The following is a 12286-nucleotide window of genomic DNA, read 5'->3' as shown; positions in this document are numbered from 1 at the left end:
CCACCACCTTTTTCAGCCACTCCCCTCAGGCAGACGCTACAGATCCATGCGCACCAAATCCAGTAGACACTTAAACAGCTTCTTCCCTCTAGCCATTAACTCCTTAAACAGTCACTGACGTAGTCACTCTTCTTGCACCACAAAATGGTACTACAAAACTACTGGTTACTCTAAAATGGTTCAATGATTTTGTTGTTTACGATGATACTAGTGCAGCGTGTTATACCGGAGACAAATTCCTTGTGTGTTCTACATACTTGGCCAATAAAGATGATTCTGATTCTCAGAAACATTTGTGCGCGGACACATTTTCAGGAATAGGCAGATGACAAAAGATTTAATTGGTTCTTTAATTACAAAGAACGTGCAGGCCATTCCGAGCACCAACTACATGTGAGCAAGACCTTTAAAAGGCCAATTTTCCATAATATGCCCCCTTCAAAGAGGAGGGGAGAACTGTTGTGATAAGCCCAAATCGATCAAATAATGCACTCTTTCTGTCACTGACAACAATGACTGCAGGTTAGCGCTGAGCTACAATGCTAATATTGCATTTTATTGGTTCAGAAAATGGATGGATGGATGGATGTTGTTATCAGATCTAGAAGACGAGTTGAAGAGTGAAGTTGAAGAATGTCCACCCGCCTGACTTGCGTGCGAGGGTTCAGTTCCCACTCAGTGACGCTGAGAACGTGAGTCTGTCTCCATTTGTGTCTTGGGATTGATTGGCAACCAGTTCAGGAGCAAGTCAGCCCTTCTTCACCCTAAACAAGATATAGGTTGACACGTGCATGTGGCACAAGACTGACAGGATGCGTGCTGGAGGCCCAAACCTGTCCAGTGTGCTGCGTTACAGCTTGCTGCTGAGCTGAGGGCGTTCATGCATCCTGCCTGTCCCAGGAAAGCCTCCGTCGAAAGCGGCGTTCAGCACCTGGTCCAGGTCGGCGGCAGCGACAAAGTCCAGGTCGTCTCGCACGTTCGCCGGAAGCTCCTCCAGATCCTTCTCGTTACGTTTGGGCACAATGACTCGCTTGACGCCCGCCCTGTGGGCTGCCAGCACCTTGTCTTTAATACCGCCCACCTGAGGAGGACCACAAACATCTGATAGAATATTTGGGTCATTCCAAACATCAACATCAATAAAGGGCCAGATTTGTCATCCTGTATTTGAATTTCAGGCTCGCATTTAAAAGAATGGTAGGTTGTCAGCAGAACGAAAAAGTGATTATTTGGCTTGTTTTTTTTGTCTCCCACTCGACAAATGTATATATATATATATATATATATATATATACACACACACACACACACACACACACACTATATATAAATTAGACATTGATTAAAAATACCAAATCAAAAACTGCCACAGGACTCAGTATGAGCGAGTTCAGTAACAAGCATTAACAAAGACACGTTAGCTTGTAGTGAAAGTAATTGTCACGTCATCGACCTCAAGAGTCACGCGTTTTTGTCTCTTTACGATATTTAAAAAAAAAAAAAAAAGCCCCATTTGTCTGTCCGACCGCATTGTTTTCAAATGATTCAGGTCCATATGGAACACAACTTGTGGACTTGTGACTCGGGGCAAATCGTTTCAAGGACACCATTATTTTACATTCGTCTGTCAACCATTATGCTATGACATGTGTTGAACTCTGAGTCTCTGCCTCGGACTGACCGTGATGGCTAACAAGTATGTTTACTCAAGAATTTTACCAGGTCTTGACATTTAGAAATGTGGGTGAACTCCAGTGAGCCACTTCGGCGGGTTCAACGGATCCTCTTTGATCCGTTTGGATAACTCAGGACGCATGCGCAAGTTGATGGACTGGTGAAATAACAAAGTTGTGAATGTTCACGTGAAGGCTGCATGTTAATCCAGGACTGGATATCACTGCCATTCCCTCTCAAATTAAATCAGCGCAAGCTTCCTTAATTCAAAAGCGGAGGCACGAAGCATGCTCTGTGCAGGCTGTCTGCGTTTGCACATTACGAATTAAGACAGGGAGACCAGATTTTCAAAATTAAAAACCAGGACACTATAATTTCGCTGAAAATCAAATATTCTGATTAGGAAGTATTTTATATATATATATATACTAGCTGGTTCGCCGCCCTCCGGGCGGCTCATCAGCTACTTCCTGCGGAAGGCTGGTAAGGTGGGCCTTCGGCCCACAAAAGTGTTGTTGCTTGGTTCAACATTTTGTTCATCTTCATTGCTTATCGCGAAAATAAAGAGATGTTTAGCTCTACTAAATAACTAACAATTTCATTGCAATGCTTGTGGGTAGACAACATTTTTTCGCTAAGATGCCTGCGCGATCGTAGTGAACCACTGTCTGAGCGGCGCAGTGGCGGCGCAGTGGCGGCGCGCAGCGGCGCGGTGAAGTAGGTACGTTTTGAAAAGGGACAGACGGAAGGACAGACCGCGTGCGGGACAACGCGCAATATATATATATATATATATATATATATATATATATATATATATATATATATATATAAATTCTCATCTCACCCCTCGGGTGGTGTCCGTCCCTCATTCAGCTCGGGCCCTCTACCAGAGGCCAGGAAGCTTGAGGGTTCTGCGCAGTATCCTTGCTGTTCCCAGCACTGCACATTTCTGGACTGAGATGTCCGATGTTGTTCCCGGGATCTGTTGCAACCACTCATTTAGTTTGGGGGTCACTGCCCCGAGTGCTCCGACCACCACAGGCACGACTGTCACCTTTACCTTCCAGGCTCTCTGCAGCTCCTCTCTGAGCCCTTGGTATTTCTCGAGTTTCTCGTGTTCCTTCTTTCTGATGTTTCCATCACTTGGGGCCGCTACATCCACTACAACGGCTTTCCTCTGTCCTTTATCTATGATCACGATATCTGGTTGGTTCGCCATTACCATCATGTCAGTCTGGATCTGGAAGTCCCACAGGATCTTCGCTGTCATTCTCCACCACCTTCGGAGGTGTTTCCCATTTGACCTTGGGGTTTCCAGTCCATACTCCGCACAGATGTTTCGGTAGACTATGCCAGCCACCTGGTTATGGCGTTCCATGTAGGCTTTCCCTGCCAGCATCTTACACCCTGCAGTTATGTGTTGGATCGTCTCAGGTGCCTCTTTGCACAACCTACACCTTGGGTCTTGTCTGGTGTGGTATATCTGGGCCTCGATGGCTCTGGTGCTCAAGGCCTGCTCCTGAGCAGCCAGGATGAGTGCCTCTGTGCTGTCATTTAGGCCAGCCCTCTCTAACCACTGGATAGGACTTCTTGAGATCGGCCACTTCGGTTATGGTCCGGTGGTACATCCCGTGTAGGGGCTTGTCCTCCCTTGATGGTCCCTCTTCCAGCGCCTCATCTTCTGTTCCCCATTGTCTGAGAAATTCTCTGAGTACGTCATCCGTTGGAGCCTTCTCCTTGATGTATTCATGGAGCTTGGATGTTTCATCCTGGACAGTGGCTCTCACACTCACTAGTCCCCGGCTTCCTTCCTTTCGGCTTGCATACAGTCTCAGGGTGCTGGATTTGGGATAGTTTTTGACTACAATACAAATCTCCATAACATTCTTGATATCCTGGCCCCACTCAAAACCCGAACTGTCTCCTTCAACCAAACAGCACCCTGGTTTACCCCTACCCTCAGACAACTTAAATCAAAAGGCCGTCAACTTGAAAGATTATGTAGAAAAATTGGACTCGCCATTCATAAAGAAATGTACACTACCCACTTTCTCCATTACAAGGACTCAATATCCAAAGCCAAATCAATCTTCTACTCTGGATTAATCAGTTCCAATGAAGGCAACCCCAGATCACTCTTTTCACTCATTTCTAAACTCACTAAACCTGCTGACACTCTTCCATCACATCTCTATTCCACTGATTTTTGTAATACTCTGGCCTCATTTTTTACATCCAAAATCCAACTTATCCACCAGCAACTCACCCCTTCAGCTGCTCCTAACCCTCCTTCTCCATTCTCCCCGGTTCCTACCCACCTATTCTCTGCATTCACATCCCCATCTGTCCACCAAATCTCCATCTTAATCCAGAAGTCCAAATCCTCTACTTGTCAACTTGACCCTCTCCCTACTGTTTTAGACTAAGCTTCTATCCCGGCCCTCTCCCCTCTCATCACTAACATTATTCAAACTTCCCTCTCTACTGGCATTGTACCATCCCATCTCAAAACTGCTGCTGTCACTCCCATACTGAAGAAACCTGGCTCTGATCCCTCCGACTTGAACAACTTTCGTCCCATATCAAACCATCCGTTCATCTCCAAACTTCTAGAAAAAACAGTAGCTGCTCAACTTCACACCCATCTTTCCTCCAATAACCGCTACGAACAATTTTTAATCTGGCTTCCGTCCCTTCCATAGTACCGAAACTGCCCTCCTCAAAATATGCAATGACCTTCTTCTCTCTGCTGACTCCGGTTCACTCGCCATCCTCCTCCTGCTTGACCTCAGTGGAGCCTTTGACACCATCTTTCACTCCATCCTCCTCGACAGACTCTCCTTCATTGGCATCACCAGCATCCCCCTCTCCTGGTTCCGCTCCTATCTTTCTGACCGCACCCAGTTTATCCAGCTCAAACGTTTTAGAGCTCATCCCTTTCCCCTCACTTCAGGTGTTCCTCAGGGTTCTGTCCTTGGCCCATTGCTATTTCTAATCTATCTTCTTCGCCTTGGTAATATCTTCAGGAAACATCACATTCACTTTCATTGCTACGCGGATGACACCCAGCTCTACATCTCTACCAAACCTAATACCATACTTCCACCATCCTCCCTAACCAACTGCCTGCAGGAATTAAAATCTTGGTTCACCTCAAATTTCCTCAAACTGAATAGCAATAAAACTGAATTCCTCCTCATTGGCACTAAATCCACTCTAAACAAAATAAACAATTTCTCCATTCCCTTCGAAAGCTCTTCCATCTACCCCTCCCCTCAGGTCAAGAGTCTGGGTGTCATCCTTGATAGCACCCTCTCCATTCACCTCACATATCAACCACATCACGCGTTCTGCATATTATCATCTTCGAAACATCCACCGGCTCCGCTCTTCTCTCACTCCTCAGTCCACTGCTATACTTGTACACACCCTCGTCACCTCGCGATTCGATTACTGTAATTCCCTTCTGTTTGGTCTCCCTCAAAAAACCCTCCATAAGCTTCAGCTGGTCCAAAATTCAGCCGCCCGCATTATCACACTCACGCCATACATAAACCATATTACACCTGTCCTGCAACATCTCCAATGGCTCCCCATTTTACACCGCATTCAATATAAAATCCTGCTCCTCACATTCAAATCCATTCATAACCTAGCCCCTCCATACCTATCTGACCTCATCCATATTCCTACGCCTGTCCGCTCTCTTCGTTCCTCCTCCTCTGTCCTCCTCTCTGTCCCCCCTGCTCGCCTCATCACCATGGGAAATAGAGCCTTCAGTCGCTCTGCTCCCCAGCTTTGGAACTCACTCCCAGCTGACCTTCGTAATTCAGACTCACTAACACATTTCAAATCCAGCCTCAAAACACATCTGTTTCGACAAGCCTATTCACTCAGACCATAAAGCCATTATTTTATTTATTTATTTTTGTTGTATTTATTTTTTCTTATTTGATGTTGTTTTTAACATTGTACTCATGATTTTAACTGCTTGTTGTAAGGTGTCCTTGAGTTTCTAGAAAGGCGCCCACAAATAAAATGTATTATTATTATTATTATTATTATTAACCCTCCATGCATGGTTAGGAGCTTTCGGGTCTTTACGTCCGTGGTCTGAATGTCTTCCTTTGGCCACCTTATTATTCCTGCAGGGTATCTGATCACTGGCAGGGCATAGTTGTTTATTGCCCGGGTCTTATTCTTGCCATTGAGCTGGCTTCTTAGGACTTGCCTCACTCGCTGGAGGTATTTGGCCGTAGCCGCTTTCCTTGTTGCCAGTTCGAGGTTGCCATTGGCTTGTGGTATACCGAGGTACTTGTAGCTGTCCTCAATGTCTGCTATTGTTCCTTCAGGGAGTGAGACCCCTTCAGTGCGGACTACCTTTCCTCTCTTAGTCACTATCCGACTAAATTTCTCAAGCCCGAATGACATCCCGATGTCGCTGCTGTAGATCCTGGTTGTGTGGATCACAATATATATATATATATATATATATATATATATATATATATATATATATATATAATATATATATATATATATATATATATATATATAAAAGTGACAAAGGCATGAATTACTGTCTCAAAGTGTTCATGTGAGAGGAGAGGTTTTATTTTGGCCAGCTGTCTAAGGTGAAAGAAGCTGGATTTAATAACGGCACGAATTTGCCGATCGAGTTTAAAATCACTGTCTAGTTTAAGGCCCAAGTTTGAGATCGTTGACTTAAGATAAGGAGACAGGGGGTCCAAGTCTACAGGATGGAATGTACAAGGGCCACTGGGACCAAACAATATCACCTCTGTCTACTTTTCGTTGAATTTCAATAAATTTTGTGCCATCCAGGTTTTGATTTCTTCCAGACAGGATAGGAGTGGCCTTAATGAGAAGGCGTCTTTCTTGCTCAGTGGGACATAGATCTGGCAGTCATCTGCATAGCAGTGGAAGGGAATACCTGTTTCCTTAAGATGGAACCCAATGGGAGCAGATACAGCGAGATTGTTTGAATTGATATTGAATGTTTATCAGTGTGAATAGTGGGTGAGGGTCAACCATACTGTATAAATAGTTTCTTCCTGTACTTCATTATACTTTTCAAATATTGGTATATAACCTGAGTATTTATTTTTCTGCCAAAGTCAGATTTTTACTCCCAACATTTGAAAGCAGATACCTGGACTTTACAATACAATACATACAATACATGCTGATTTATATAGCGCTTTCATAACAGCGGCAGCTGTAACAAAGCGCTTAATAAAACAGTTAACATAAAGTAAAATAATAAACACAACACATAACATAAAACACGGACAGTCGTGCAGTCCTAACCACTTTTCTGTCACATGCTTTGTAGTTTGAAGCAGTTGTCACAACAGGCTCTCAACCTTTTTCAATCCCAGAAGATGGTAACATGAGCTGAAAAAATAATCACTGACATTGAGATTTTAAATTGAGTTCTCGGGGTCCTGTAAAGGTAGAAAATAGAGGCGCAAGATGAACCAGGAAGCTTTCATGATGACTGCAATAGATTTGCCAAAGCAAGATATTCTACACCCGTCCTTCTTTAGGAGATGTGTTTGGGATTGATTTCATAGAGTGAATGCGTCCGTGTCTTGTGCAAGCCTCAAAACCACCAGCTTTTGGCTTTCAAAAATTCTCTGTCTAATCTGAAAATGTGTGCAATTTGTTGTGCCAAGTTATGAATTGGGGCGGCACGTCTCAGTGGTGGAGGTTTTTTTTTTCTTTTTTTTTTCTTCTACATTGACCAGTGTTTTTTTTAAATTTTTTAATAGTCTTTAGTCTGTGTTCGTCTTTGTGAAGTAAAGTGTGAATGCGTTTTTATGTGCATGATCCAACCATTTTCGATGCCGCTTAAGGTCACTATCATGGCGGGTGATCTGGTGTCAGTCTGAGATTAGAGATATCAAGGATAATAATAAAATGGCATGAAATTTCAAATGACTTACCGGTAGGCATTTTTATGATTCTGTGCTCATTTGTGACGCAAATAAACTTATCTTATGGCAATGAATGACCTATCGGGTGATCCGGACATATCGAGACAATTGCTACACTTTTTTTGCCAGAGGAAATTCTCTGGTCAGGCAATTTATATGATGCTCTTATGTAACGCTTCAATAATTTAAGGATTGTCGTACATAAGTCTATTCTTCATAATTCTAGTCATGTTTTAATCCTTGTGCCCTCCTCAAATGCATTCAACTTTGAAGGCCTTTGTGGCCAAAAATGTACATGCGCAAAATCTGGCCTAAAAACCTCACAAATCACTGTGATTCATTTTGTGACTTGCACAAAACGACCAAATGTTAAATAATGTTTGTGATTGAAGTACTGATTGCGCGGGATTGACATACCGGAAGAACCAGGCCTCTCAGCGTGATCTCTCCGGTCATGGCGACGTCTGATCGAACCAGTCTTCCACTGAACAGCGAGGCCAGGCAAGTTACTATGGTAACGCCAGCAGAGGGGCCATCCTTGGTCACAGCTCCGGCAGGGAAATGAAGATGTATATCTGTCCCTTCTAAAGGATCCGGACCCCCCACCACTGTTTCCGAAACAATTTCACATGGTACAAGTCCTATACGGAGTAGGTACGATTTGATACGTGTCAATGGACGTACTGTTTGTTAGCCGGTAGCGTTTCGCGTTAGCTCTAAGCCAGCTGATGGACAGATGTGCCGATTCCTTCATGACATCACCCAGCTGGCCCGTAAGAGTCAGCTGACCTTCGCCCTCCGTTTGACTGGCCTCCACGAACATGATCTCGCCACCCAGAGGGGTCCAGGCCAGGCCCAGAGCGACGCCGGGTAGGGTAAGCCGCTCTGACACCTCGACATACATCCACGCACCGCAACACTGATAAGACACACTGGATTTGGCGGAGTAAAATTTGACAGAGGAAAAGTCAACGTCTCAAAATGAAGTAATGGATTTCACGTGGACGATGAGTTGACAGAGCGTGCAGAGAAAATGAACACGTGATTGACAGCAGATGTAGAAGCTGAAAGACCCACGGAAACAATTACTTATGAGAGACAACAACATTTGGAGGCCAGTTGAGGACTGTTTTTTGATAATGCACAAGACGCCGAGAGCATCAGCGCTATTGTAATGATCCGCATGTGCTCTTCCTCCTGCTTACCTCCATGTCGAAGGGCGGAGTGCCGAGAATATCTTTTAGGGCCCCGTGGTCGATCACGATTGGCATCGCTGGGGGGGCTGCCTTCTCTGCTAAGTACAAAACAGTTAGCGGTACATCGCGGTGGGGCGTGGGGTAAACCAGGGGTGCCCAAACTTTTTGGATCGAAGATCTACTTTTCGATCAACTAACCTCCCGGGATCTACCCTTAACGGCGCGCGCATGCGCATGCGCACGCGCACGCACGCGCGCACACACACACACACACACACACACACACACACACACACACACACACACACACACACACACACACACACACACACACACACACACACACACACACACACACACACACACACACACACACACACACACACACACACACACACACACACACACACACACACACACACACACACACACACACACACACACACACACACACACACACACACACACACACACACACACACACACACACACACACACACACACACACACACACACACACACACACACACACACACACACACACACACACACACACACACACACACACACACACACACACACACACACACACACACACACACACACACACACACACACACACACACACACACACACACACACACACACACACACACACACACACACACACACACACACACACACACACACACACACACACACACACACACACACACACACACACACACACACACACACACACACACACACACACACACACACACACACACACACACACGCATTCCTGTAAGACTATATTTGTGAGGTCCGGGTAACTCCAGATAGGGAGTGAGGACCACCCTTTCTGATAGGTTTAGAGAGGAACTAGTCTTAGATTTGTACACTAGATGTCACCCCAACTACTTTCCCCACTTCAACTTCTTTAAAAAACAGAGCAATAAAAAGTAGACTTGAAACTGAAATCATAGCAGGAGTGAGGACTCTGAATGGGCACATTCAAAGTCCTCACTCCTGTTGTGACTTTGGTTAAAATATCTTTTTTGGTTTTGTTGCAGTTAAGCATACAAATCAACTTTTGGTATGGCCTTCAGAGTTTTTCCTCTCTTATTAACCTGCAATTACACAGCAGACATTTTGTATTTTAATTTTAAAAAGTGTGAGTCTGTTTTATGAATAATTTGATAGTTTCAACTTAAGATAAGCAGAGTTCCTCATTTATACATTATATATCAATCACAACATGAACCGATTGATTGCTGTACAATTACTACTACAATAAAAGTGACCCATGCTTTGGCCAATTAATTTACGGAACTAAATCAAATATATTGTAAAACTTTATAAGTACATGTCAACATTAAATCTAACCTCAAGTAGAACATTTTTAACACTGCTCAGGAAGAGTAGAAAAGAATTGAAAAAAAAATACTCCAGCAAGAAAATTTAAATTTAAAAATGAAGAACTCGAGAAGCAGTTCTTTTCTTGAAGTTCTTTACGTCTTTACAGGTTCTTTGAGCCAAGGCCTGCGGCTCTTTCATTTTGCAGTCAGTGCATTGTTCTTGCTTGACACCCTTTTATAAGTCTCCCCAGGTGTTTTTCCACAGTAGCCTTTTCTTCTTCATTCCATGGTCTCCTCAAATTTGCTCTGGGATGACAATTGCAATTTAATGATACTCACAAAGACCACCTTGTGATAGCTTTACAATGTGGATTTTATACGTAAAAAAAATAAAAGTACTTGTCTTTTTCTCCAATTTAGATTTTGCCTGCTCTTTGGGTGTAAGGTTTTTTCCATCCATCCATCATCTACCGCTTATCCGGGGCCGGGTCGCGGGGGCAACAGCTTTAGCAGGGAAGCCCAGACTTCCCTCTCCCTAGCTACTTCTTCCAGCTCTCCCCGGGGGATCCCGAGTCGTTCCCAGGCAAGCTGGGTGACATAGTCTCTCCAGCGTGTCCTGGGTCTCCTCCCGGTGGGACATGACCGGTACACCTCACCGGGGAGGCGCTCAGGAGGCATCCGAATCAGATGCCCAAGCCACCTCATCTGGCTCCTTTCGATGTGGAGGAGAAGCGGCTCGACTCTGAGCCCCTCCCGGATGACTGAGCTTCTCACCTTATCTCTAAGGGAGAGCCCGGACACCCTGCGGAGAAAACTTATTTCAGCCGCTTGTATCCGGGATCTCGTTCTTTCGGTCACGACCCATAGCTCGTGACCATAGGTGAGGGTTGGGACGTAGATCGACCGGTAAATTGAGAGCTTCGCCCTTTGGCTCAGCTCCATCTTCACCATGACAGACCGATACAACGTCCGCATCACAGCAGACGCTGCACCGATCCGCCTGTCGATCTCCCGCTCCCTCCTACCCCCACTCGTGAACAAGACCCCAAGATACTTGAACTCCTCCACTTGGGGTAAGATCTCCTCCCCGACCCGGAGGGGGCACTCCACCCTTTTCCGACCGAGGACCATGGTTTCAGATTTGGAGGTGCTGATTTCCATCCCAACCGCTTCACACTCTGCTGCGAAACGCTCCAGTGAGAGTTGGAGAGCCCCGTTTGAAGGAGCCAACAGCACCACATCATCTGCAAAAAGCAGGGATGTAATACTGAGGCCCCCAAAACTGACCCCCTCAACGCTTCGGCTGCGTCTAGAAATTCTGTCCATAAAGGTTATGAACAGAATCGGCGACAAAGGGCAGCCTTGGCGGAGTCCTACCCCCACTGGAAACGATTCCGACTTACTGCTGGCAATGCGAACCAAACTCTGACATCGGTGGTATAGTGACCGAACAGCCCGTATCAGGGGGTTCGGTACCCCATACCCACGAAGCACCCCCCACAGAACTCCCCGAGGGACACGGTCAAACGCCTTCTCCAAGTCCACAAAACACATGTAGACTGGTTGGGCGAATTCCCACATACCCTCAAGGACCCTGCTAAGGGTGTAGAGCTGGTCCACTGTTCCACGGCCGGGACTAAAACCACACTGCTCCTCCTCAATTGGAGGCTCGACTTCCTGACGGACCCTCCTCTCCAGCACCCCTGAATAGACCTTACCAGGGAGGCTGAGGAGTGTGATCCCTCTGTAGTTGGAACACACCCTCCGGTCCCCCTTTTTAAAAAGAGGGACTACCACCCCGGTCTGCCAATCCAGAGGCACTCTCCCTGTTGACCACGCGATGTTGCAGAGGCGTGTCAACCCGGACAGCCCCACAACATCCAGAGCCTTGAGGAACTCCGGGCGGATCTCATCCACCCCTGGGGCCTTGCCACCGAGGAGCTTTTTAACCACATCGGTGACTTCAACCACAGAGATAGGAGAGCCCACCTCAGAGTCCCCAGGCTCTGCTTCCTCCAAGGAAGGCGTGTTGGTGGAGTTGAGGAGGTCTTCGAAGTACTCTGCCCACCGGTTCACAACGTCCCGAGTCGAAGTCAGCAGCGCCCCATCCCCA

General features: G+C 45.9%; 1 protein-coding gene across 3 annotated transcripts in view; it reads right to left on the bottom strand.

Moving 5' to 3' along the window:
* Nucleotides 1-587: 587 nt before the first annotated feature.
* Nucleotides 588-12286, bottom strand: part of lonp2 (lon peptidase 2, peroxisomal) — a 57106-nt gene continuing 45407 nt past the window's right edge. For 2 of the 3 annotated variants that reach the window (XM_052061665.1, XM_052061667.1), the window contains 5 exons: nt 8843-8931; nt 8322-8529; nt 8055-8245; nt 834-1081; nt 588-764 (listed from right to left, as the gene is read on the bottom strand). In XM_052061665.1, the coding sequence (XP_051917625.1) occupies nt 851-1081; nt 8055-8245; nt 8322-8529; nt 8843-8931 (719 nt within the window). In that variant the 3' untranslated portion in view covers nt 588-764; nt 834-850. The remainder of the gene's footprint in view (nt 765-833; nt 1082-8054; nt 8246-8321; nt 8530-8842; nt 8932-12286) is intronic. The other variant, XM_052061666.1, reaches the window with a different exon arrangement.

Source organism: Hippocampus zosterae, chromosome 3, assembly GCF_025434085.1.
Source record: "Hippocampus zosterae strain Florida chromosome 3, ASM2543408v3, whole genome shotgun sequence".
NCBI lineage: Eukaryota > Metazoa > Chordata > Actinopteri > Syngnathiformes > Syngnathidae > Hippocampus > Hippocampus zosterae.
The sequence above is the reverse complement of the archived record's forward strand: the minus strand, read 5'-3'. Positions and strand labels throughout refer to the sequence as shown.